The 26257-nt window shown below is 41.9% G+C and overlaps 1 protein-coding gene across 4 annotated transcripts in view; it reads right to left on the bottom strand.

Moving 5' to 3' along the window:
* The window catches only part of LOC120455884 (pneumococcal serine-rich repeat protein), a 117941-nt gene that overhangs the window by 23395 nt on the left and 68289 nt on the right, over nt 1-26257 (bottom strand). For all 4 annotated transcript variants that reach the window (XM_039642374.2, XM_039642373.1, XM_039642375.2 and 1 more), the window contains exons 3-5: nt 10704-10895; nt 8828-10612; nt 8571-8699 (exon numbers count right to left, since the gene is read on the bottom strand). In XM_039642374.2, the coding sequence (XP_039498308.1) occupies nt 8571-8699; nt 8828-10612; nt 10704-10895 (2106 nt within the window). The remainder of the gene's footprint in view (nt 1-8570; nt 8700-8827; nt 10613-10703; nt 10896-26257) is intronic.

Genomic DNA, 26257 nt, shown 5'->3' with positions numbered 1-26257 from the left:
AAACACGTAGAAATAATTAATTAAGGAAATAAACGATAACAAAAATGAAAGTATACGTTTATAGAGAGAAATGAAAGACATTTAGCTTATGGAAAAATAGAACACACACATTTACCATTTACATAAACGAACAACGAACGAACGATTTATGGTAAAAGCGTTCCACATTTAGATAATACATATATATCGTTGAAAAAATAGTATTATATAGTATGTTGGTTGAGTGTGATTTGTGGGTGTGTGTGAGCGTGGCATGTTCGTGTATATATGTGTATGTGTGAGTTAGTTCGATTTAGTTTTCTATAATTTGATTGTAATTTCGTTATTTCTCTATTTTTTTTTTCTTTTTTTTTTTTGGTTGCATTTCTTGACAGTGATTACTTTTCTTGTGGTTTTGTTTATACTTTTTTTTTGCGGTTATGTAGTTTAAAAAACACCAAAAGCGCTTTAGTACGATTCTTTGTTTTGGTTGATAAATTAATGCATTATATATGTATATATATTTAGGTATATATATCTCGGTTATCAATTGCACAACGTTCAGATCTGGACCCCTCTCTTGTTTTATTTGATGAAGAATTTGTGGTTTCTTTTATATTGCTGTACCGTATTCGTATTGATTATTGATAATATTAAAAGCACAACACACAGTTTGACACATTGATAATATCGATATAGATAGAGACAGAGAGACAAATAGATCGAGAGAGACAGATAAAGTGACACACAGAGCGAGAGCGAGATAGAGAGTAAGTTTGAGACAGAGATACAAGAGTTATAGCAAAATATTACATTTACAACTTTGGTTTCAAGTGAAATCAAATAAAAAGGGTTTACAACAAAGGATTGTTTCATCGTTTCAGCTAATTGTGATGCAAAGAAAGGAAATAATTCGATTTATAAGGCTGGAAATCGGGGTATCGAATATATATATAAATGTATATAAGTGGGTACGGTCCAAATTTTGTGCAGCGAATTTCGTTCTCATTTACAGTTTTTAGTTTGTCAAATTTTTTGGTTATAGGGGGATTTTAGTTGAATTTTCTCACAAAGCGCAAATTAAAATATAATCTTTTGTTATTTATTTTTCTGTTTTTTTTTCTTTTTTTTTTTTGAGCTTAGCTTGGCCAAAATGTTTGAAGGGTGTATGATTTCCATTTGATGGGCTTTATAACACATGCATTATATACATAAACATAATATGGGTTCTATAAAACAATAGATGAGTGTGCGTTAGTGTGGGTGAAATAGCGATCTTAAGACTATACAAAATGAAAGGTTAGTTAAGTTAGTTAGGCTGTTGTTGCAGTTACCTATTTGCTTTTATATACACTATTTACAAAACTAAATTGTGTTTTCAGCATAAAGTGCCCATGAATACGAATTGCCTGCAGTCTTTGGCGATTCTCAAAAGTTTACCCATAAATTTAATTGAGCTTAGCTGCTGGCAGGATGTGTATTTTTATTTTTATTTTTTTGGTTGCTTTAAGGGAAGATTACTCGACCAATGCACCAGTAACTTACATCCACTGATGTTGCGTGATTTCTGCCGGCAAAAGACAGGCAGCGAACAGCAAACAGGCCACCAAATAAACAAACTTTCCATTAGCCAAATTGCAGTTTCGGCCTCTCCCGCTCTTGGCAGCGGATTATTGAATAACCCCAGTGCCGGGTCCACCAAATCTGGGTCACCGCAAGCACAAATGCCAAATAGAAAAGGCGAAAAAGCAAAAAAAATCGGAAATGCTAAATGCGAAATGGTAAGAGGATTAGCAAAAATAGGGAAATGGCCAAGAAAAAAAATGACCGTAAGTCGATGAACCTACCGCTTCGATTTGGCAGGCGAGTTCAACGAGCCTACGCCTAATGGAGTGATTATCTGGGCCTCTGCACCTCCACTTCCTTTCGAGCTTCCCCCGAGTTTCCCCGATTTTCTCCGATTTTCCCAAATGCGACAGACGCACTCCACATCTGGCTGCTCTGCTATTGCCACATTGCAGTTAATGTCCTGCGTCGTACACTTGCAGAAAATGTATGTGCAGGCGATTAAACTTTAGCAAACTTTGCAATATTTAAATCAAATAAACTCCTTAGGTTGTTTGCACACTAACTTCTGATTGACTGAAGGTCAGAGGTGATTTTCTGGAGTATGGAAGCACTTGCGGGAAAATCTTTTTTTCCAATGTGCAGTCTTCAACGTCTGCAGTGTTTGGTCGTCTTGATTCCCGACTTCGTCATCATCATCGTCATTATAGTCATAGTCGTGTCGTCGCCGCAATAATAATCAAATATCGATCGATGTGCGTCTGGTTTCGGTTGCCCATTTGGCTTGCTTCTTTTTCTACGAAAAATTTTCGACGGTCGTCGGCCTTTTCTTGTTCATTTTGATGCCGTATTGCGGTGCTTTAAGCCATCAGCCTCAACCTCGACCTACACCACCACACCACCACTTTTTGCCCCAGCCCGTCACATTTTAATAAAAGCAAATTTTTAATGAAAACTCTCTTGGGTTTGCCTTGCCTTTTTATGCAGCCATGAGAGCCATACACCCAACCCTACATATATATGTATGTATTTCAGCTGGTTTGTTTGCATTTGGTGCGCTTAATTATTTGCCTTTTTTTTGTTTTTTGTAATATTTTTTTGAAGGTTCCTTTTCATTGCAATCAAAAAATAGACGCAATAGATGACGCATATAACGCATCTGGCAAATATTGCGGAACCTCATAGAACTTTGCTTTGCTGCGCAATGAAAACGGAAGCGACTATTTCAAATACTCCGCAACTCTCGCCTTTTTCCGTAATATTTGTGCACAAATTATTATGTATTGTTATAATTTCTTTTTTATTTCGCATTTTTTGTGTCTCCTAGGAGCCCTCCACATTTCCATTGATATATACATACATATATATATATATTATATATGTATATGTATTTGGTATGGTGTTTTTTGCCGTCTGCACATATATAAATATGTTTTTATTTGTATTCTTGCATTTGGTGTGTTTTTGGTTTTTTTCGTTTTATTTTTCACATTTTTTGTTATACAACAAATATATATGTGATGCGAATAGATGTGTATGCGAACAAAGCAAGCAGTCCAAGTAGGCAACCCGATGACGAACCCACTCCACTCCACCTGGACATAGATAGAAGTCAGATCTCAAAGGATTTGGCAATGGTGCAGATGCTGGTGGAAGTTCAAGAGCAACAGGGCCGGGGAAATGGTGACCCCGATAAGCCATAACTTGCACTATTGGTTTACTCCATCATTTACAATCACTTTTAGATTGAAAAAGCTCGCAACATACAGAGAATACTTGATTGGGTTATGCAAAGATTATTACTAAGCATTACTAAGTTAACCTTCTAACATTTACCATCTTAGATATTCCCTCTTTTACTTGTACATATGTAACTCTTTAGTTCGCATTTTGTTTCTAAAAAACCGATTTGGTTACCTTCAAGGCTATTTGCATTTCTTTTTGATTGAAAAGGCTTAAAGTCGTCGAGGCTATTAGCAGTTTTGTAGCTTCATTCCCCTTGTTTAAGCCGAAATATATACCGGGTAAATCGGCAAGGGGCGCATGGCGCCAGGGGGCGTGGCCGGGCGGATGGGGAAGTCAAGGGGTAATGGGGTAAAGGGGTAAAGGAGTAAAGGGGGAGGCCCACCAAAAAGCACTTGAAAAACTTTGCAATCAACGCAACGCGGGGCATCGAGCGCTGATTACAATGCCGCGGCAGAGAAGTCGCCGTCGCAGTTGCAGCGAGAAATGTGCAATGTGCGTGAGGGGGTGGGGCAGCCAAAAGGGGAGCCAACTGTTGGGGGAAATGAGAGAGAGAGAGAGAGAGAGAGGGGAAGAAAGGCAGCTCCTGCTGTCCCACACAATGCAATATATTTTCGCTTTGGCATTTGTTGCGTTTTGGCAGCATTTTTTTTTGTTGTTGACTCTTATTTTTTTTCCGCTCTTTTCGTGTATTTGTTTGGATTTCCGCTGCTGCTTCACAAAAATCTTTTTTTTTTGCGGTTTTTTATTTTGTGCATTGCATGATTGACAGTTGCCAGGCATTGATGGAGGCTTAGAGTGATGAGGGGGGGGTGGCGGATGGGGTTGTGTGGTGAAGCCCCAAAACCCCACCGACAATACCTAAATGCATTCAGTCAAAAGTTGTGCGAAAGCCTCCGAATAAAAATATTAAAAAATATATGTATGTAGCTATATCCCCGGCATTTATATACAAACATAAACAAATCCATGTGCATGCGAACAGTGGCGGCACAAATAATGGGGCTCCTAACTGGAACTCTTTTATTTGAACAAAAGTACTATGAATGCCTCAAATCAAATTTGGATATGTGATACACATTATTATGGTATATTCATATATTTGCCCAAAAGTACCCGTAGTACCAGTAGTTTCTTTTATTTTGAGTAAACTGAATTAATATATTAAATAGCAAATAGGGTAACATTGCCAATAAGTGACTTTTTAATATATTTCGTAGAACTATTGACACTTGTCTTCGCATACCTAATATTTCCGCCTTGTTTGTCGCCGTGGCAGCGTTCATATTACGCATACGCAATGTGGACGGCAAACAAACAACGCGAATGCTGACAAGGGCAGGGGGTGGCGGAGGGGACGTCGTTTGTGTGGGGGGTTGGGGGACCAACAGAGAGGGGGGGGGCTCATAAAATGCAAGCACAGCAGCGGTGGCGGCGACAGTTGAGAGGGTAAGCCTAAAGGTATGCTATGAAAAAATTGCATAAGAGCAGCAGCTCGAAAAACGAGAGGCAAAAAGAGGAACGCATTTGTTTCAAAATTAAATACTCATGTGTGTGTGTGTGGCAGTGTGTGTGCCTGTGTGTGTGTGTGTCTGTGCAGAAAAGAAAGCAAAAAGTAAAAGAAAGCAAAAGTTGTTGGTTTTATGCGTTGATTTTTGTTTTGGTCTTGCTTTTGGTTCACTGCAGCACCCCTCTTCCTATAATCACATCTTCCCCTTCGCGCCGCAGCGAAGAAAGGGCCACAGAGAATGGCAAGGAGAATGGCGAACGGAGAAAGGAGTGCAACGCAAGCCATAAAAAAAAAGAAAGTGTAAAAGCAAAAGTATTTATTATGCGGCAATGGCTTGGAGAGGCCTACAAGAGGCCTGCAGAGCATCAGAGTCAACGAATTGCAGCGCACAAAGTCGCATATCCACATACATACACAACGAAAATCAAACCATTTTTAATCGCAGTATAAATCCAGATATGTATTTAGTTAGAAGACTCTTCTAAACATTTATTTTATTGACTTGCTTAGAAGTGAAAAGATATTTAATATACCGAACCTTTTCAAGAGAGCTTTTTTAATATTTAAAAAATTGAAGCCCTTTATCATTACTAGAATATGCCTGATTTTGTTTAAATATTTTAATTTAATATGTATAATTTTAAATATTTTTCGTACAGCTTTTGACTTTATATAAGAAAACTTTATATCACTGGTAGTTTTGAAATGACATAGTTAGCTTTAGTTTGATTTTCCTAAGTTGTATTGCAATTTCTCCGGTGCAACACACAACCGACCCTCACACTGATACTCGCACACACACACACACGTGCACACACACTGACGCATTCAGCGTCAACGTCCGCAACTCGAGGCGGCTGCCACTTTTTTGTTGCCTTCTTTTGGGTTTTCATTTTCCCAAGCTTTCTTTTTTAGATAAATTTTTATTTGAATTTATGCATGTGCGTCTCTGCAAGAGAAAGGCGTCGATGGAGGGGCAACGAAAGGGGGCGAATTTGTTGGAGATGCATATACACATACATTAAACAACACGTAAGTCTCGAGACTTCCTAAAAAGTTTTCTTTACTGACCAACAATACCAATATTTTTGGAGATACGGGGAACTTCTCATGAAAATGGCTCTTTTTATGCTCCACAATTATTCCTTAAACAGGTGAAAGAAAAATGTAATTTAATGTTAACTTTAAGGAATCTTCCCATGTTTGATGATAATTTTGCGCGACCTAAAATACCTTTTTATCGGCAAACTTTCATTTGGTTTGCATTTGGAGACCGCAACCTTGCGGCAAGTCAACACTGCGAGCCTTACATTTTAATTTCCAAGCTTTTTTAGGTACTCTTGCATTTTTGATAACATTTCCGCTGGCTTGGCCCATCTGGGGCCTGTCATCCAGCTTTTGCCACCCCGAAATTCGCCCTTAAACTCGTCAAGCGTTGCAACAAAGTGCGTTATGCATATATAACATCTTTTTTGCTGCCTTTTTTTCCACTGCACTGAAGTAGGAAAAGCGGGCAAAAGAGGCTAGAAAACATAAGAAAAACGACAGTGGCTAGTCGTGTTCCTTTTGCTTTTGCTTTCATTCTCCTCTATATATATATATATTTTTTTTTTATTTTGTTCTTTCTGTTTTAGCCCAACATTTTTCGCGTTTATCCCTGGTTGACGAAAATTTTCGCTTAAAAAGAATGAGTAGATGTCGTGGGAGGAGGTGGAAAATGTAATGTGAAAATATATTTGCCGGAAGCTAAATGTTTTCCCAGGCGAGTACAGTTGTGCTTGCCGTGCACCCAAAAGTATGCATTACATTCGCTCTGAATGCGAGCCAAAATTAGTGGAGACAACCGTCGCCGAAAGGAAGCGACGCGAAATGCCATGTTCGCACTTGGGCGAAAAAAAATAAATTGAATATCGAGCCACCCACACAGTCCAAACAATTTCTTAGTTTTTTATTGTTTTGTTTTGTACTTTTCCCCCCTTTGTTTGTCCTGTTGCAACATGCGACAATATTTCTTATTGTTTGATTTGAATATTTGATTTGGTTTTTATTTTATTTATATAGCATTCTCAAATAATAAATGTACGGACATGGGAAGGCTGCCGAGCTGCATTAAATGCGGCCATTGTATACTCTATTTCCATATTCATTTGTTAAAAGCATTTAACCTTAAAATTCCTTGATTTTTTAATGCTTTTCACCAAGTATTTCTTTTGAAAATTGCACCTTTGTTTTTCGCTTGGTCGAATTACTTTGCCCCCTAACTTAATGATAGAGCATCGCCTCGTCGAGCGATTTTTGTAATATCTTTATCGAAAAGGCCTGGACAATGGCGCCTCTCTTGAAAGCCATATTGAAAATTATAGTGTCGTAAACATGCAACTGCAACAACAGCAACAACAACAGCATTGGTGGCAAATAAAAAATTAAATTAAAATTGAAGGGAAGTGAAGTGAAGAGAAGAGAAGGGAACGGATTGGATTGGAATGGAAGAAGGACACCGAACAGAACATGGCCAGTAAATAAATAATACAAACAAAAAATTCCAGGGGTGTTGAAGTTGAGAGGGGGGTGTGGCGGGAAGTGGGGGACAAAATTGCAAACGGAAATTGCCAACAATGTGTGGCAAGTGAAAAGTGGAAGTGGCCCACAAAACGAAGCGATAAAAACTCAACTACCGGCGAAATAAAACCAAACACAAAATTCTATCAACTGTGCGAAAACTTATGGCATATGGTGTATTTAGGTGTGTGAGTGTGTGTGTGTGGGAAATTTACAGAGAGAGATATTTACACATAGATATACGACAACAACAACATAGATTACATACACATAGATTGGATTAACTAACAAAATTACACAGACACTTATCGATAGACATTGATAGAGAGAGAGAGAGAGAGAGAGAGAGAGCGAGAGAGATAGCTAGCTAGAGGTAGTAGAGAGAGAGACAGATAGATAGAGAGAGATAGAGCGCTACACATTAAACAAAACATGATTACTATATAGAGCTAGGAAACTGAACACAACTAACATTTGATACTTGTTTTGTTTTTTTTTCGCAAATTACTTTTAAGGATTCTCTTCAACTGAACAGAAAAAAGAAAAAACTTTACTTTCTTAGGTTGGGAAAAACTTGATATGTATATATATAGGGCATAGATATAGATGGATAAGTTATATATATATATATTAGGTAGATATATATGTATGGGTATATATATATATGTATAAAAAATTCATAGACAAAGAACACGACGAAGAGCAAAAATATATGTTGAGTTTTGATTTTGTTTTCTTTTTGCATTTGTTTTTTTTTTTTGGATTTTGTATTTTGTTTTTTTGGTAATTAAATATATAAATATGGCATATTGAAGTATATATATATAAGAACAGACAGAGAGTGAGAGAGAGAGAGCAATACTTAAGATATAGGTACACATATATGTAGAGATGGAATCGGATCGAGCCAGATTGTGATCACATAGATCATTTTTGCGAGACGCATCTCGAAATTCGTAAAATATTTTTAATTTTTTTGTTTTTTTTTTTTTGTTGTTTTTAACCTATCGAAGCAGCAAAAGCATTCACTGAAAGGGATCTCCTGGGACTTGGAGTTTCTTTTCGAATTTTGGCATGGGTTCGTATCGAATCGTATTGTATTTTCGGGAGGCGGGGGGAATTCAGGGGCAAGGGTCGGGGACAGCGTCAGGGGGTCTGGGTGGGGGGGGGGGGGGGGGGGGGGTCAAAAGGTAACGCCAAATGGCAGACTTACCGACTCGTGGGAGGCGCGGTAGTCAAGGTCGCCGCCCAGGCCGCCGCCAGCTGATGCCGAACGCTGTTGCATGTGTCTGCTGTGACTGCTGTTGTCGTCCTCGCTGCAATCGATCTCCTTCTTGAGACTCTGCAATGGAATCGCACAGGTGTGGGGTTACACAACTATTCAGGGTTATCCAGTAATACCCCATAAAGAATACCCCTTAACCAACTACCTCTAGGTAACTCAGTTTGAAACATAGGTAAAGTACTCACCAATGGCACCGATTGCACGGGCAGCAGATTGGCCACAGTTCCCGGGCTCAGCAGACTGGAGGAGGATGCTCCTCCGCGGCCACCATCGTTGCCGCCGCCGTCGCGTGAGCTCCTGGACGCCGGTCGACCGCCGGAGCCACCAATACTGAGGTCCGAAGCGCCCGCTCCAGCTGCCTGGGCCGCTGACATGGCCGGCGTGGAACGCTGCGATTCCATGGCTGCTGCTGCAGCTGCTGCAGCTGCCGCCGCCGATGAGGATGGCATGGTGATCAATGGCGAGGGTATCAATGTGGAGCCGGTGGACAGATCGACGCCACCGCCTGCACCGCTGCTCATCTTCATGTTGAGACCCAAATCGTTGCTGCTGTTATCCGCCTCATCGTCATCGTCCAGATCCATCTCATCGTCATAGTCATCGTCGAGGATCTCGCTCTTGGCAATCACGGGCATGGCATCCTCGTCATCCGAGTGCGTATGATGCTGCTGATGGTGCGGCGTATGGTGGTGCTGTTGCTGGTGATGGTGCTGCGTGTGCTGGTGGTGCGGCGCATGGTGGTGCGTGTGTTGCAGACGCTGCATATTGTGGTGGGCCAGCCGCTGGGCAATGCCCCTGGCCATTGCGGTGGCAGGGCCCACCACGACGACATCATCGTCCAGATCTTCCTCGTCCACATCCTGCTGCTCCAATCGATCGTTAATCACCTGTCGCTGATGGTGGTGATCACCATCGTCGTCGTCATCGTCGTCCACCGCAACCACGGAGTCCGCTGTGCCGCCGGATGTCGCTGTACCGCCATTGCTGGCCGCTGAGGTTTTCCCACTACTAGTATTGTTGTTGTTGTTGTTGCTGCTGGAGTTGTTGTTGTTATTATTGTTGTTGCTGCCGCTGGTGCTGTTGGTGTGGCAGGTGTTGCTGCTGCCGCTGAGACTGTTGCTGCCGCCCTGCTGCGCTGCTGTTGCTGCTGCGGCGCTTTTTGCCTCAACATTTGGTCTTTGATAGAGATCCAGCGGCATGGGCGTGTCCTCCTCCTCATCCTCGTCGTCCTCGTCCTCGTCGCGCTCCCTCAGCAGCGTCTCATCGTTCTCATCCAGCTCATCCACCTCCTCCACATCGTCCTCCTCCTCGTCCTTTAAGTTGCGACCGAGCAGCTCACCGCTCAGCAGCTCGTCCGCCTGGTGTTGCTCCTGTTCCCGCTCGCGATCCCGATCTCGATCCTCTGCCACATCCTCCTTGTCCGTTGGATGCAACGATCGCGAGGAACGTTTGGCGGGCGTGGGACTGCTGCGATCGCTAGCCTCCCGCTTCTGTCCGCCAGTGGACGTTGATGACGAGGTCGCCTCCTCTGAGTGCGCAACACCAGATGCTGCTGCTGCGGCTGCTGCGGCTGCTGCTGATGTCACCGAGGATGATGAGGATGTTGCTGCCGTGGATGTTGTTGCTGTGGCACAGGTTGCTGTTGTTGTTGCCGCCGTTGTAGTTGTTGTACTACTACTACTCCCCGCCGCCGCTGTTGCCGTTGTGGATGCAGATGTTGCCGCTGCCGTTGCTGCCGCAGATGTTGCTGAGGTTGAGGTCGATGTTGCCGCCGCGGCAGTTGCCGTTGCCGTGGCAGTCGCCGCCTGTGTGGCCGCTGTGGCATCGAGTGCAGCCGCCGGACTGTCGGCCGCCTTGTGAGCGGATCCGCCGCTACCGCCGCCGCCGCCCTGCGGACGCAAGCGGTCCGGTTCCCGTTCCGGTTCGCGCAGCGTCGTATTCTGGTTCGTCATCTCGGCCAGGCCCTTGACCTGCAAGCATGTACATCAATTGATTGATTGATTGATATCACATATGCATGGTAAGCTTTCAATAAATGTATAAATGAAAAAGTGCACTCACCTTGAGGGATTCGGCTGTCTTGAGCAGCGCGGACAACTGACAATATTGCACGTTCACCTCGCCCTTGTACATGAATTCAACTAAGGTTTGCAGCTCGGCAAAACGGACGTCCTTCAATATCACAATTGGATGTCTTTCGGGGTGCTCCAGGAACAGGCTCTGGAAGTACGAGGAACAAGCCGAGAGGACCACCTAAAAAGCATAGAGAACACATAATGCATTAGTCAAAGAAAAAAAACAAAGACCATAATTATAGCATCAACGTAAGACTACTTTGCTTAGGAGTACCAAATCATTACTGCGCAATCTCTTAAATATCAGAGCACCACTACGCGAGTGTTAAGTATTTCATGTTGCTTTTTAATTTTAACGTTTTATCAGTCCATCATCTCCATGCACTGTGCCCAAGGAGAGAGGCGCATTTTCCACGCTTTTTCCCCCCTGGAGGAGCAGCGCGATGGTGCGGCAAGCATTTATTAGATTTACGATCTGCCTCTCAAACGCAGCCACAAATGCCGCTTTTGAAGATGCCACAAACGAGCGATCCGGAAAACGCTGCAGCAGCGGGGAAAATCGCTGCGGGAAAGGGGTTTGTTCGGAAAAAAAGGAGCGCTGCGATGGGCGATTCAGTTGGAGTTCAATTTGGAGTGCAGTTCTTTTTGCTGCCTTTTTTTTTCTTGCTTTTTGCCTTTTTTTGCCAGTTGGCTGCGGGCGTCAAGGCGTGAACATGCCACGAATGACAATGCCACAGCAACTGCAGCAGCAGCAGCAGCAACATCAGCAACTTGCAACTGGCAACTTGCAACCAGTTCCGATCCGTGTTTCAACATTGCTGTCGATTTTTATGTGCGCATGCACGCCTTGGGGTATGCAATGAACAACCGATATATATATACATACATATATATATGTATATGCATATATATGCCCAGCAGATCGGCCAATCGTTTTTTTTTGCCTATTTCCTTGAAGGGGGGAGTCGAGGAGCGAACGTACCAGCCATGTTGTAAATTTTCATTGCTGGCAAATTGAAAAGGCGTCGGCCTCCATTTCGCATATAGATTTCGCTATAGCCTAATGAGGTTTTGGCCTAAGACTGCAGTAACCTCGCTGCTGGCGATGTGTGCGTGAGCTAAATCACGGGAAATATATCGAAACAGTAGTAGGAGCAATAATTTATTTAGTTTAACTTATTAAAAGTTTGTTTCAAATCGTTAGCAATGGGCAACGCTGAAAGAGAAAGGCTGGCTAGTTATTAACGAGCTTGAAAGTCGCTTAACACTCGTGAGTGTCCGTGTAACGCTGCCATCTCTAGCACCTGCTCCTTTTTCCGCCTGCCACCCAGTCCGCCCCCCTTCCACCACTCCCCCTAGCCAGACGCTCCTTAGAGCCTCCTGTCACGCGCCGTTTGCGCCAGAATTTATTTAAAAAAATGCAATCGGCCTGCACACGCCCCCGAATCGCAACAACAGCGTAAAATGAGCGTTAATAAATTCACGCGCATATTAGAAGTCACGGGCGTGGGGATATCTTGTCGTGGGGGAAATGGGGGCCAGCGATTCCTTGTGTCCAGTTTGCGCAGTCTGCGAAACTCTTTCAGTGGCATTAAGAAAATCGAATTTCCTGATTACACGAGGGGCTTGGCCGCGAATGCGGGGCCGGTTGGGGCATAAGGCGTCGCAAATTGGCAACACTTTTAATTGAACGTCGCTGCCGTTGAGGAAAAAGGAAAGAAGCAGCTGGGGAATAACGCCCCCAAAGCTAATGAACGCCAAAGGCTTTGATTTCTAACGCCACGGCCCAGTTAGTAAACATTTTCAGCTCTCTTCTATATATTTATTTTAAAAAAAGCAAAAAAAAAAGCAGAAATTGTGGAAATGCATAGAGTTGCATGTAATTTGCGGCAAAATAGTCAACAACATAAATTGCCAGTGCGAAAGAGAAAGAGAGAGAGAGAGAGAGAGGGAGAGGGGCAGTGATCGCCAGAAAGAGGTGGCAAGAGGTGGGCGGCGGGCCAAAACGATCGCATGTCCCAAGTGGGCGTTCACCCTGCCAACCGAAATTTAAACAGCAGCTTTAGCAACGAAAAAAATGTAAACTAAATGAACGCAACAATATATCTCCGAACAAATTCCTATTCCAATTACACGTGCGTATAAATCAAGTGTGCTTAAAGGTGGTAGATAAAGAGTGGGCGCCAGCGAATTAAGTTTCCTGGCTGAAAAAAAAAAAATCCAGGCGTTATCTTGGCGTTCTTATCGCGATCGGTGATCTCTCTTTCGCCCTCGTCTGGTTTTCCCGCTGATCCTGTTTTCCATGTCCGATTTCCTTAGATAGCTCCTAACTCTGAACTGGGCTTACATATGTACATATGTCTTTTGGCCGTTTGCAGCACGCACCTGCTGATTTGAATCGCCAAGCGTTTTATTTCATACGCTGCGCTATCTAGATAGTGCACTTTTCATTAGACTTTTCATGGGACTTTTCATTGGACCACTACTATCCATCCACTGGGCAGATGCCAAACTTTGGCTAACCTTTGCCGCAGAGTTGGCTCTTAGCTAGTTGCCAAACTTGGGTGTGACGGCTGAATTCTGCTGGCTTCGCTCTTTGCGGAAAGGTTAACATTTCTATTATGGGGGCACCACTCCCTTTTATAGATGTTTTTGCTTTTGTTGTTGTTTTTGTTCTTGCGTTTTCTTCTGGCTTGACCACCATCAGAGAAATACAACAACAACAACAACCACAACAACAATTGAACACTGCGGCGAAATATGCAAATTATTATGTTTGCATATCGCCGACTTGCCGGGTTTCATTTTTTGTTCCTCGCTTCTTTATTTTTTTTTTTTTTTTAGCCAGCAATTTTCTGTGTGTCTGTGTGGCTGGCGCTTGCGGCTCTTTTTATTGCCGTTCTACCTACTCTCTCACTATATATGTACATAAATACATGTATAAATATATTTATATACATATAGATTTCGATTCTTGTGCAGCTTCCTCCTTATCGATTTTCACTCGCATTTATGTCTTAATACAATTTGCGCAGGAGATTTGCTAGGAATGCAATCCATCCACTACTAATACTACTACTACTTTTACTACTACTACTACTACTACTACTACTACTACTACTACTACTATTGCTGCCTGATGATGGATGATGATCCCATCGGATGCTCGATACGACTTTCCAACATTGTGATTAGCTTTTTTGTACGTCAATTTCGCATAATGTGTGCAAATTTATATAATTTAGCCAGATGGATTATCGTTATCGATTGCTTTCCCCCTGCCGATAATTGTGTGTGTGGGCAATTTAATTTTATTGATTTTTTCGATGACAGGCAGAGGATCGCTAAACTGTGATTATCGATTGATTATCGTGTGATTACCTCTATTAAAGTACATTTAATTGATAAATAAATACGCAACACACAAAAGCATTTGGTATTTAATATAGACATGTATTTAGAAGTAAAAGTAAATGAATTACTATTTCCCACAATATTAATTCGCCCCCTCACTTTTGCACGAACGCTGTGCATTGTATATTTATCATAATATTAATAACAATTATGCCGCATCATCTGCTTGCCAATTCTGAAGCTGCTCAAAGCATTTCAGCAACTGATTAATGGCCAAGACCCGGTAGACAAGTGGCAATAGCAGGGGCAATATGGGAGAAAAAAAAAATAACAAAAGAACACAATTTTATTTCAAAATATGGCATTTCTAATTTAACAACTGCGCTTCAAAAATTGCGTTTTTTTTATACCGTCACTGTGCGGCTGTCTTTCTTTCGCATGCCTGCCATTTAATTATTTTCTTAGAGCTCATTTTTACGGGTGAGGGGTGAGCGGTGAAGGGGGAGAGCCTGAGCTGATGGAGTGCGCTGGAGGGAGGGGGGCAAGGGAGCGCAGACGGCGGCAGAAACACATCACACGTTGACCTTGATATTCGCATTCGCAGCGCACACAACATGCACACACCACACCATGGAAGCAAACATAGAAACAGCAGGGGTTGAGATTTGAAAGTGTTCTTTAAATATCGTTTTTTAGTGCTTCACAAAAACTTTACATTTCCTTTGTATGCAATTAGCATATGTATGTATGTATATGCAATGCAATAATAAACCAATGATGCCAAGGCGATGTAGCACTCATAAAACGGTTAGTCATGCCCATGCACGCATTAGCAGTTCAGTGCTGCCCATTTTTTTTTTTCGTTTTTATATGATTGCACTATTTAATCTGTTTTTAGAAAGCAGCATATTTACTATGCCCATTTCTATCTAAACGCCCCCAAGTGTAGCTATGTACACAGACACACATACATACATATGCAAAGCATTAAGTAGAATCGTCGACATAGAGAACAAGCAGTGGGAGAGAGAGAGGGGCACACGCAACGCAGCTTTCAAAGCTTAGTTGTGGTTGTTGCTATTGCCATTTCATGGCACGCGGGTGGAGGGAAAGAGGAGCATGAGCGGCGAGAGTGGCGATCGCGGGCGCCAGAGCGAGACAGAGTGGGCGATAAGCATTCGCAGATTGCGAATGGCAAAAAACGCAAGGGAACACTCGGGTATAAATAAATAAATAATGCGAACGGGCGCAGGCACCTACACACACAATATGAAAATAAATAATTTCAAAAAATTATCTCATCAAAGTGAGCCGCTGTCGGTGCCGTCTCTCTCTAATTGCGGCTGCAGTTGGGTGCGTTAATTTCCGCCTGTTTCTATCCCGCTCCCGCTCCCTCTCTCTCTCTCACTGTCTCTCTGCCATAAATCTCTGTTGATATTAAATAAATTTAATATATGTTTTGCCTCTCGTCTGCGGGACGGCTTCACATTTTTTTCATCTTCATTTTTGGATTTCTGTACGAATGAGTGATTGCATAGACGTAGATAGAGAGAGGGACAGGGAGAGGAAGAGGAAGCGAAAGGGATGGAGCGAGACGTCGCTAATGCGTCGACGTTGACCTTGGATTTAAAGTCCAAGCAATTTTTGCGACCACTAACAAAAAGGAACAGGCAGACCCCAAAAACCGAATTTGAAACCAAAAACGCAACAAAGTGGAATACGTAAGTTAACGCCACGCAAACTAGAAATACATATTTATATGCAAAGAACTAATCATACATTCACCTCTTCACTTTTATAACTAAAAAGGTATAAAAATGTTACAAGGTTACAGTACACACCCACTTTAACCACCCACAGCCCCATCTACGCACACAAATCAGCTGTTTGTTCTCTGCTCTTATTTCTGTTTTTGCTTTGCTCTCTGCTTTTCAAGTTCAATGAGACGCGCCCCCAGAAACGCAGAAAATGTGCGTAAAACGTGCGTAAGGCCACGCACACGACGATGACGTCACTGAAAACCAGTTGGCAAGGCGAGGGGAGCACGAGCACCGGGAGTGGGGGGGACAGAGGCCGTTGGCAACTCAACCCACTTGTTGCCGTACGAGAGAGCAACAAAAACAGCAACAACGACAAAGTCACGCGAATCGAGACGAAATAAAACGAAGCGAACGATGAACGAACGCACAAAAACGCACACACTTGTGAAAAAAACTGCGTAAGTGTGCGTCGGTGCGTGCTGCCATGTATGTGTGTGTGCGTTGGGGCTTTGATTGAACGGGTTTTGGCGTTTATCATACCCATACATACATAGCTACGTACATTCGCGCACTCACCACACATTCACACACACACACATGCGAACATAAATCCGAATGACATTGAACTTGAACTTGGGTGGGAAATGTTGGTACTGCGTTCCAAAAAAGTGCTACGGGTATGATCGATTACAAATACATCTGACTTCATTTAATACAATACTTATTCACAATACTTTCTAATTGTTGCTACTATTGGTTGTTGGGAAAGGAAAAGTCACATTTACTTGTCATTGTCAATAATCTGTAAAACCACTTTTGGTAAAATATATAACAATTGTTATATTTATTAAGCCAACTGCATGTAAAACTAGGATATTAAAGGTGCCGTTTCCAGTTGTAAAACTCATTTGCTTGTAAATCGTCTTACGCACAGCGTTTTGGGTGTCGGTGTGTGAGCTTTTATCAAGCGGTGCCGTTATCTGATGATAAACAAGTTCGTGTGTGCGTGTGTGTACGTATGTGTGTGTGTGCATGAGTAAAGTAAGGGAATCGGCGGTGGAGCGGGGGGTACATTACGTAGCAACTCGATTCCAAGGTCGCCAATGCAAATTTATGCGCATTCTCAGAGATTTATGCGGGTTTTTTTTTTTTTTCTCTTCTTACAGTTTGGATTGCATTGTTAACACAGTTCGTAATTAATTTATGGCCACTCAAACACAGGCGCATTAAGTACAGATAAGGTCAAAATGGTAGCAGTTAATGTTCGTCAATGGCTGAAATCGTGTTATTTATCGCGCAATTCAACATCAAATTTGCGTATGTTTAGCCATGATAGGCACTACTTGAAACCGGCACTTTTCTTTTACGTACGAAGTATATACTTATCACGAATAATAACTCATGCAAAGGTTTGCTTTAATTACTTTGCCAAATTGAAGCCCACAATAAGGCAGCATTATTCTTTCGACCACATTTGTGGCACACACATCGATCAGATTGGATATCTGATCAGGTTGAGCAGCTGTGGCCGAGCTAATTGCAGGTAGCCACAGGTAGCTGCAAACGACGGACGGCGCCACACAATAGCGTCTAAATAATATCCGCCCAATGGTCAGCATATAGAATTTTGTATATCACTCTCCATATGTACATATGTATATGTATATTCTCCATTTGATCCACTTTCAAGGGGGCAAGGAGGCACACGCACAAAAGCTGACGCCGTTGGCCCGGAAGGTCCGTCTGGCAGGTTGCCCCTTCGGATCCTTTGGACCCCCGGGTCTGAGCAGAGCCCAGATCCTGGCCAGCACTCAGGTGGGAGTCCTTTGTCCTTTGTCATTGCCCAACAATTGCGTGAGACGAAAATACAAGTATGTATATCGCCGCTGGTCAGCCTTTGTGGTCACCTGAGTTGGTTCGCTTTCGGTTTTTCGGGGCCGGAAGCTAACAAGACGACCACAAGAAGGGCAGGACAAAGCACGGACCCAATGAAGTGAAGAAAGGATGATGGGACAGAAAGATAACAACGTTTGAAATACCCTTTAAAATATTCCAACACATATGTATACCCAAAATATAGACTTTGAAAGTGTTGCGCAATTTGAAGTTGATGAAACATTGTTAACTAGTAGTTTTGAAAGTAGATTCATATGTCTTGCTGCCTCGCATCGATATACCCCCTGGCAGGGTATGTTTTATAAACAAAGAGGGCCAGCACTTGACCTGCCGAATATGAGAACAAATACCTGTAGAAACACGCAGGTTTTTTTTTGAGACTATGCTTTGCTCTGCTTAGAGGTGATGAGCTGAAGTTGAGGAGTGATTTTGAAGGCCATTCGCTGGTCGAAGGATTATCCCACGCTAAGCAACAAAAGCAGCATGCAGGCATTATGTGTGGCAACATAACAATTATTTCCATGACCATTATTTCGAACGCTGTGATCAAAACACTGATAATAATATTCGCAAAACAACAGAAAGTCGATTTTCTGCAAAATTTCAATATTTACGATTGGTATTTTTGGTATAATTTGTCTAAAAATGGTCACAATGCGAAAAGAATTACAGTTTTGTACTCCTAATTACCAATACTAACCAACCAAATCACTTTTTGACCGACTGTGTCAAAATAATTTTTGGCCATTTTTTCGCATTTTTTGTAAGGGGTAACATCATCAAAATTTGCAAAAAATTTGAAAGACATCGAATTTTTTTCTGAAAACACAGTTCGATTGGAAATTTAATTACGAACTCAACGATGTATGACATTCCATATTCGGACCAATATTTCGAATGTTCTGATCAAAATACTGATATTTATAGTGGCAAAAATAGAAAAAAATAGCAACGCATTGTTGCCCCAACTGCAAACTGAAATTTCCCTTGCTTCGCAATCAAATCAAAGAATCCGAGCCGCACCACACACACACATAAAAAGTAATATTGATTTGTGGTGTTTTCGCTGTTAACAATTTGTTGCAAATTGTAAAATGTTGCCGGCAACATAATTTAATTGACACCGTTATGGGCACGGCAATAGCAACAGCAAGAACTGCAACTGCAACTGCTGTTGCAACAACAAGAGCAGCAGTAACATTAAATACGATTCGATCAGTTTGGTAACGAGTTCCTTGTGGCATGCAACCAATAACCAGAGAGAGAGGGAATTGATTGGAGAAAGACTGAGATAGCGGGTCATTCTTTTTTTAATAATTTATTAAACAATTAAAATTTTAAAATTTGTAATTTTGAGCATTTTAGTTAGCATATTATCGCCCACGATTTAAACTCTCCTTTTGAAGCTGTTCCCTCATCAACTTAATTTGCGGTTCGCTTGCGTTTCCTGCAAACTCGTTGATTAATGGGACACATTTGGCCGCACTTTTTGTTTGGCGGTGATTAATCTTATTTTATGCAACACCAACACCCGAAAAATTGCAAAAATAAAAGAAAAAACGTAAGATTTCAATGAGAAAAAAAAAAAAAAAATTAGCCGAGGGATTGAGAATGCGAATGTGAATGCGAATATCAGCGCCAACGCATGCGCAACGCGATTATTTTCAGTTTCAGTTTCAGATTCAGTTCCTGTTGCTGACGTCAGTTTTTGAGCCGAGACATTTGTGCATAGTTTTACTGCCTGATATTGTTGCTATATGTTGTTGTTTTTATTGCTGTTGCTGTTGCTGTTGCTGCTGCTGCTGTATTGCTGATGCTGTTGCTGTTGCCGGGCCACGCAGCTCGTGTCGCTGTTGACCTTCAAACTGGGTTTTAATTTAGCCTGGCCTGCGTTTCTGTCTTCTCCCTCTCTCTCTCTCTCTCTCTCTTTGTGTCGCGCCATCTCTTTCTGTATAAATGCTAGAATAATGGCCCAAAGGGTGGTGGAACGTGTGGGGGGAGGAGGGGGATGGAAGGGGGTTGGCGGATGGCTTTGGCAGGCGGCTTGTGCAACAATTACTAATTATATACTATACAGAGAGTTGGGTTTCTATATCTATCTATAAAGCCCATACACAGCTGGCAATTCTAATGAGATACGCTATCTTTTTCTTTTTTTTTTGCCGTATGCGTTTCCAACGCGACTTGCGAGAGGGTGAGAGGGAGGGAGAGTGAGAGACAGAGAGGGGCGATAGCTAGATATAAATCTGTTGAAAATGCGCATAATTATAACAGGCAGCAGCAGCAACAGGCAACAAGTTGGCTTCAAGCGTCGTCGACGTCGTTGTCGTTTCCAGTCGTGACAAGAAAAGTTGTTAATTTTAATTATAAAAAAAAATTTTATTTTACTCTTTTTTTTTTGCACGCTTTATTTGAATTTGCTCGCTGTCGCTGCCTTTTTTGCTATTGCTATTTTGCCTGCTTGGTATTTAAAGATCTGTTGCATGTTAGACTAACAAGTGTAGTGAAATTGCGTCGATATGTGTAATTAAAATGGGGATAAAATGACAGGGAGTCCAGTTAGATATGATATAGCACAATTTAAATAATCTTAAATGCAAAATTTCGAGTTCCACTTAAATTTACACAGATATTTTGGTATGTTTGCAGCTATCATTTCACTGTCTGTGCCGTCAACATTTTTCGAATACTTACGGCCAACAATCGCATAGTTGAGCACCACAAAAAGTGCATAAATGGAGCCGAAAATGTGGCAAAAATGTTAATGGACATGCTGAAAATGCCAGAACGAGGCAAAAAGCAAATAACTCAAAAAAACTCAAAATCAAACGCACACATACATTGCACATTGCACATACGCACCTGGCCACACTTTTCGTATACCCTAACAATCGATACATGTGCACTTGTAGCACATCAAGTGCTTGGTTGAATACATTGTAAAATGCTTAATTTGCTTTTCAATGAACACTACAAAGTTTTCAGTTTAATTTGCCACTTAAACGTAATTCATCGATTGGCCAAGTGTATTATGACTTCGATTTCATTTGATTTTTTTTTCTACTCATTTTGTCTGACATCGCAGCGTGCATTTATCCATGTCCGTGTGTGAGTTGTAAATTAACAATTATTGGTTATTAACATGACAATTTTATACGATTTTAATGCATGCCTCGGCGGCAGCAGCGGCCACAACAACAAACAACAACAACTATAACAACAGCAATGCGAGCCACATAAAGAAATGTCGGCAAGACACATTTGAAGGCATTTAATTGAATGCGTGAATTGCTTTTGTTGATTGCACTGACGTTGACTGCAGCAGCAGCAGCAACAGTAACTGCAGCCACTGCAACTGCAGCAGAGGCAGCAGCAGCACCAACAATTGCAGCAGCAACTGCAACAACAGCAGCAAATTGTGGATGCTGCTGCCGTGTTGTTGCATAGTTGGCCGCGTAAAAACGTGACGTTTGAGAGCGGCTCAGATTAACAGGCAGATTCGAATGTAAAATCTCGCTGCAACAACAAGCGTTTTGAATATTTTTGTATAATTTTCCAATTTAAATTAACAGTTTTGCTGTTGCCGCTGCCGCTGCTGCTGTTTGCTAGATTTTTCCCAGGCCGAAAAAAAAGAGAGGGAGAAATAATAAATATTGCCATCGGCAGCGAAAAAATACGAGTTATGGGTTGCTGCGGTTGCTTCTATGCAATGTTTGTTGCTTTTGTTGCTGGTGTCCATTGTCTTAGTATCGGTTTTTTTTTTCCTCCTCCCCCACCACCCGCTTGAGCACTTTTTGTGTGTTTGTAATGTAATCAATTGATTACTAATTGATAATTATGGCATACGTAATGCGAATCGTGTTCTAAGCCAATTGCTTTATCATTTGAAATCCAAGATTTAATAGTTTTAAGGCCTTACGTTTGAGTTAGAGTTTCGCTTTAGTTTGTAGTAAAATACTTAAGACATTTTTCGAGGAAATTAAAGTTCTTACTCCGCAATTAAGTAACTCCAATTGCACAGCCTTTTTTGCCATTTATATTTGACATTTTGCCATTCGTATTTTACTGGGGCCCATTCACCAGCACCTGATCGCGCCGTACGTTGTTCGCATTCACATTCGTAGTTATTACACATTTTATGTGGTTAATTATCAAATTATATTGTAGTTTGGCCTGTCTCGATGGATTAGCGCATTTGAGTCGCGTACGTGACCACGCGGCGTATGCGCAATGGCCAGGCGGTGCTCGACACATTACGCATACGCCACGTTGGCCAAGTGAAAACCGCAAGACAATTTTCAGTTGGCAATGTGCAACACGAAGGCATAGCGGGAGGGGTGGTGGTGGTGGTGGAAAATTGAAATGATAATTGCACTTGCCCCACCCACCCAAAAACCAAAAAAAAGAAACAGCAAAAAAAAATGAAATCAACCCACGCCTTGCTGCTCCACATTATGAGCGATGAAAGATAAATGTTGGCTCAGCATTTTGGATTTTGAATTTTCGGCTTTCGGTTTCTTAGGTTTTCCGCGATTTGTTCGATTCGCGTTGTTAACATAAAATCGCAATTAGTTGGCATTTTGTGTGTGGGGCAACGGCAGCTGGCTATACTCGTGTATGCTGTACTGTTTTATTAATAATCTCTTGTTACAAAATTATGCAAAACAATTTATCACAAATTTGTTTCTGGGGGGCTGTTTGCCATTGTGTTGCTTTCCGCTGGATTTTTTTGATTTTTCGCTGAAGGCGTGGCTGTGCCAAAAGATTTGCATTTTACATTCTTTGGGCATTTTCTTAATCAGTTTTCGTAGCGTACTATATCAATATCTCATGAATGTAAAGTTAAATGAATAACATAATACATTCGATACATTAAATATTAAACAACGTATATATTGTAATTAAATTTGCATATACAAAATTAGAATAATGTATTTTCAATTAAAATTCCATTTAAACAAAAGCTGCATATATTTGAATTTGTCAATTCATTTTCAATTGTATTTAAACACTTTGCGAATCCCACATAAATTAAGCACAATTATGGCTATTTTAATGGACTTTTAAATGAAATTTAAATGCATTTGCTCCGAATTGTTTATGAACTTAAGCCGCAATAAATTCGTGTTACGCGCAAATATTAAAACACGAGTAAATATCAAATTTATTGACATTTGATTTTAATGCTAACGGGCCAGGCCAGCAAATTGGCGGTGCAACTATTGTATGACGGCCTGCAACATATGTTGCAAGTTGTTGCAGCTGTCAATAGAGGCGGTCACGTCATGTTGCTGTTGTTGCCAATGCAGTTGCTGCAGTTGCAGCATTGCTGCGCCAATTGTTGCTGCGTTGCTGCATTGCCGCATTGCTGTTGCTGTTGCTGTTGCCGTTGCCGTTGTCTTGTCAAAAATGTGTTGTTGTCGGTGCCCGTTGTTAAGTGTTTTGGCTTAGCATATTTGTGGCATGTCTGGCATGTTGTTTAACACCCTGTTATACCCAATCGAAGCCATGTCCATGCAAATTTGCCAATGTGAGTGAAAGGGTGAGGGGCTGGCCAACTCAATCAGACTCTTAGCTGACCAACAAATCAGCTTAAGACAACACACACACTTTTCCCCCACCCCGAAAAGAATAGAAAACGAGAAACTTTGGAAAAAATATGACAATTTTTTTGGGGGGTACTGCAAATATTTGAACAGAAATTTGCCTGCTAGGGAAAAGCCATTGAAAGTCATTTGCCAACGTTAGGCGATGACAAACCAGATCCCACACGCCCACCCACTCTTGCCGCTGCCACGCCCCCTTTTGAACTGTCCGCAACGACATTTGTTACACTTTGTTTGCCTTTCGGCTGCTTCGTTGTCGGCTAGTTCGCAGCCAAAAAAAACCAAAAAACAACGAAAAAAATTGCAAAGAAAATAAGGATAAAAAACGCGCACTAAACGGGCAAAAAATTGGTGGGGAATGTGAGGCAGCTGCGAACGATTCTCAAATCGCATCAAATATCAACCGAGCATACGTTAAATGCCTCAAATTGAGTTAAAGTGCCGACGCCCGTCTCTATCCGTCCCCCTTCCACCCGCTTCCTGTCTCGCTTCCACACAAGCTCACACACTCTCGCACACACACGCACACACTTGCACACACAGTCGCGAAGGACAAAAGCCTGTGGCAAAAACACTGGAGTCGAGGAAAAAAGCAAACTACAACTGCAAATGGTGGGTTAAAAAAATCACTTCCACGCGATGATGCCCGCAAATGGAGTAAATCAAGAAGTTTCTCAGCCATAACTATCTAATAAATTCTAAAGATTTTCGTATTTTAGTTAAAGTGTTTATTATTTTACATTCCTATCAATATATTTTGCATCCTAAAGTTTGCTCTCAGCTGGCAAAAGTTTATGAGCGCCCCTCGCAAAGCTGCACTCCACGCAAGTGAGAGCATATTTGGCTTGGCTCCATTTCAGGACGCATGGCCAGGATGCAGGACCATCACTTGGCTGTTGCCCATCTCCCCACCCTCCCCTTCCTTCATCGCAATGCCACATCCATCCATCCTTCCTTTTTTTTGGTTCCTTTTTTTTTTGGTTGTTTTTTGTGCCCCTGCCGGCTTCTTTTTCATTGAATTGACTTTGGCCTGGCTGAATGTCCTGGCCACTGATCCTGTGCCGACTCCTCGCTGCCTGAGTGGCTGAGTGCCTGCTGTCATCATTGCCTCGTTCATCGACACTTTGCTTTTTAATCAATTTAACAATTTTTTGTTCCAACCCGCCCCCCTCCCCTGGTGGTGTCCTTGCTACGGGGCCGATTTCCAAGGCGCCTGTGGACTCGTTTTGGCATTCGAATGCAGCTCGATACTTGCAATATACATACATATGTATGTCTGTCTGTGTATATGCATACACATAGAGATGTCGTATATGCAAAAGTAATTGGCAGTTGAGGTCTCTGGGTCCTAGCACTCACACGACGCATCCTTGGGATCCTTGAAGGCCTCCTTGGCCGATCCAACTGCCGCCCTCTGCTAAAACGTCAACAGTTGTTTCTCCACTCTCTATGTGCATTTGCTAATTAGTTTGCCCAGGCATCAGGACATGTGTCCTGTGTCCAATGTCCTGTGTCCTGAGTTCTGTGTCCTGAGTTCTGTGTCCTGTGACATGTGTGTGTGCAGCACTGTCCCCTACTTCGTTCGCCTACTTGAATTGAGATTCTTTCTGTTTTTCCGCCCACTCGTCCTTCTGCCCTTTTTTTCGTATATGTCTAAAAAGGAAATGAACTCATCAGTTTGTTTGTTTGTTTGTTTGCCTTTTCTTCATTCTTCTGCCATCCATGCCTAATGAAGTTGATTTGCCAGTAAACAGAACTACTCCAACTACCCATCCGAATGTCCTTTGCATTGAACTGGAAATGAGTTAATCGAGTAGTTTTACATTTTTACCCATTTCTTTCGTTTCGTTTTGAAAGTTTGGGCTTTTGAATGCTTATTCCAGGGAAAAGATTTAGATATGCCACAAAAACACATTAAGATTGAAATGATGCTTCTTTTTCCAATTAATAGTATTATTTACTAGTCGTAAAATTATATAAATAATTATATACTTAGCTGGCTATTTAAGTTAGCAATTTGGAAATATCTATGCTTATACTATTAGTTGTTGCAGGCATTTTTGCAATAATTTCCAGATTGAACATTATTAACTTAAGTGTCAATTAGTATTTGTTGAGATACTTTTCACCGCTGGCATTTCCAGTTTGCAGCAGCGCCCTGTCTTTGGATAATTTTCATGCCCATTCTCATTTTCATTCTGATCATCGTCGCTTCCCAATCCCCTTTCCCACTTGGCTAATGAAAATGTTTTCCGAGTGTCCGAGATGCACATTTATAATTGAACAATTTACCAGTTTTCCTCGGAGCCAGATTCAGAAATGGCTTTATCAAAAGGCCGGGCCACTGCCAACTATACTACTTCATCTTCATCTTCATCTTCTGCTGCTGGCCGCAAGTCGAGTTTTGTGTAGGAAAACACTAGCCACATTGGCCACAGTTAACGCAGTTAAATATTTTCCGCTTAATTTAACAGGAATTTCAATTGACAGACGTGATCACGAAGTGGTTGTTGCTGCTGCTGCTGTTGCACTTGTTGTTGTTGTTGTTGTTGTTGTTGTCGTCTGGGCAACGCATGATTTATGCACTCACACTTGGCGAGAGGAGGAAGAGGAAGAGCTAGATGGCTGCGGTTGCACTGCCGTCAATTTCCATTAGACGCTGACCTTGTCAACATGTTGCCAGGCAAGCAGGCAGCAATTGCAATAGTTGCTGTTGTTGTTGCCATTTGTTGCAGTAGCAACATTCGCTGCCGACGTCGCTGCTTTGGCTCGCGTTAAGTTGACAATTTACTGACAAATGTGTAAATTGCATTTGATCTTGTTGTTGCTGCCATTGCCGCTGCGTTAATTTATGCACCTTGCATTTACAAGGAAAAAAATACAACAATAAAAAACAGAGGGACGGAGGTGCAACAATAACACAC

Source organism: Drosophila santomea, chromosome X, assembly GCF_016746245.2.
Source record: "Drosophila santomea strain STO CAGO 1482 chromosome X, Prin_Dsan_1.1, whole genome shotgun sequence".
NCBI lineage: Eukaryota > Metazoa > Arthropoda > Insecta > Diptera > Drosophilidae > Drosophila > Drosophila santomea.
Note: the sequence above shows the minus strand (reverse complement) of the source record. Positions and strands in the feature narration are given on the sequence as shown.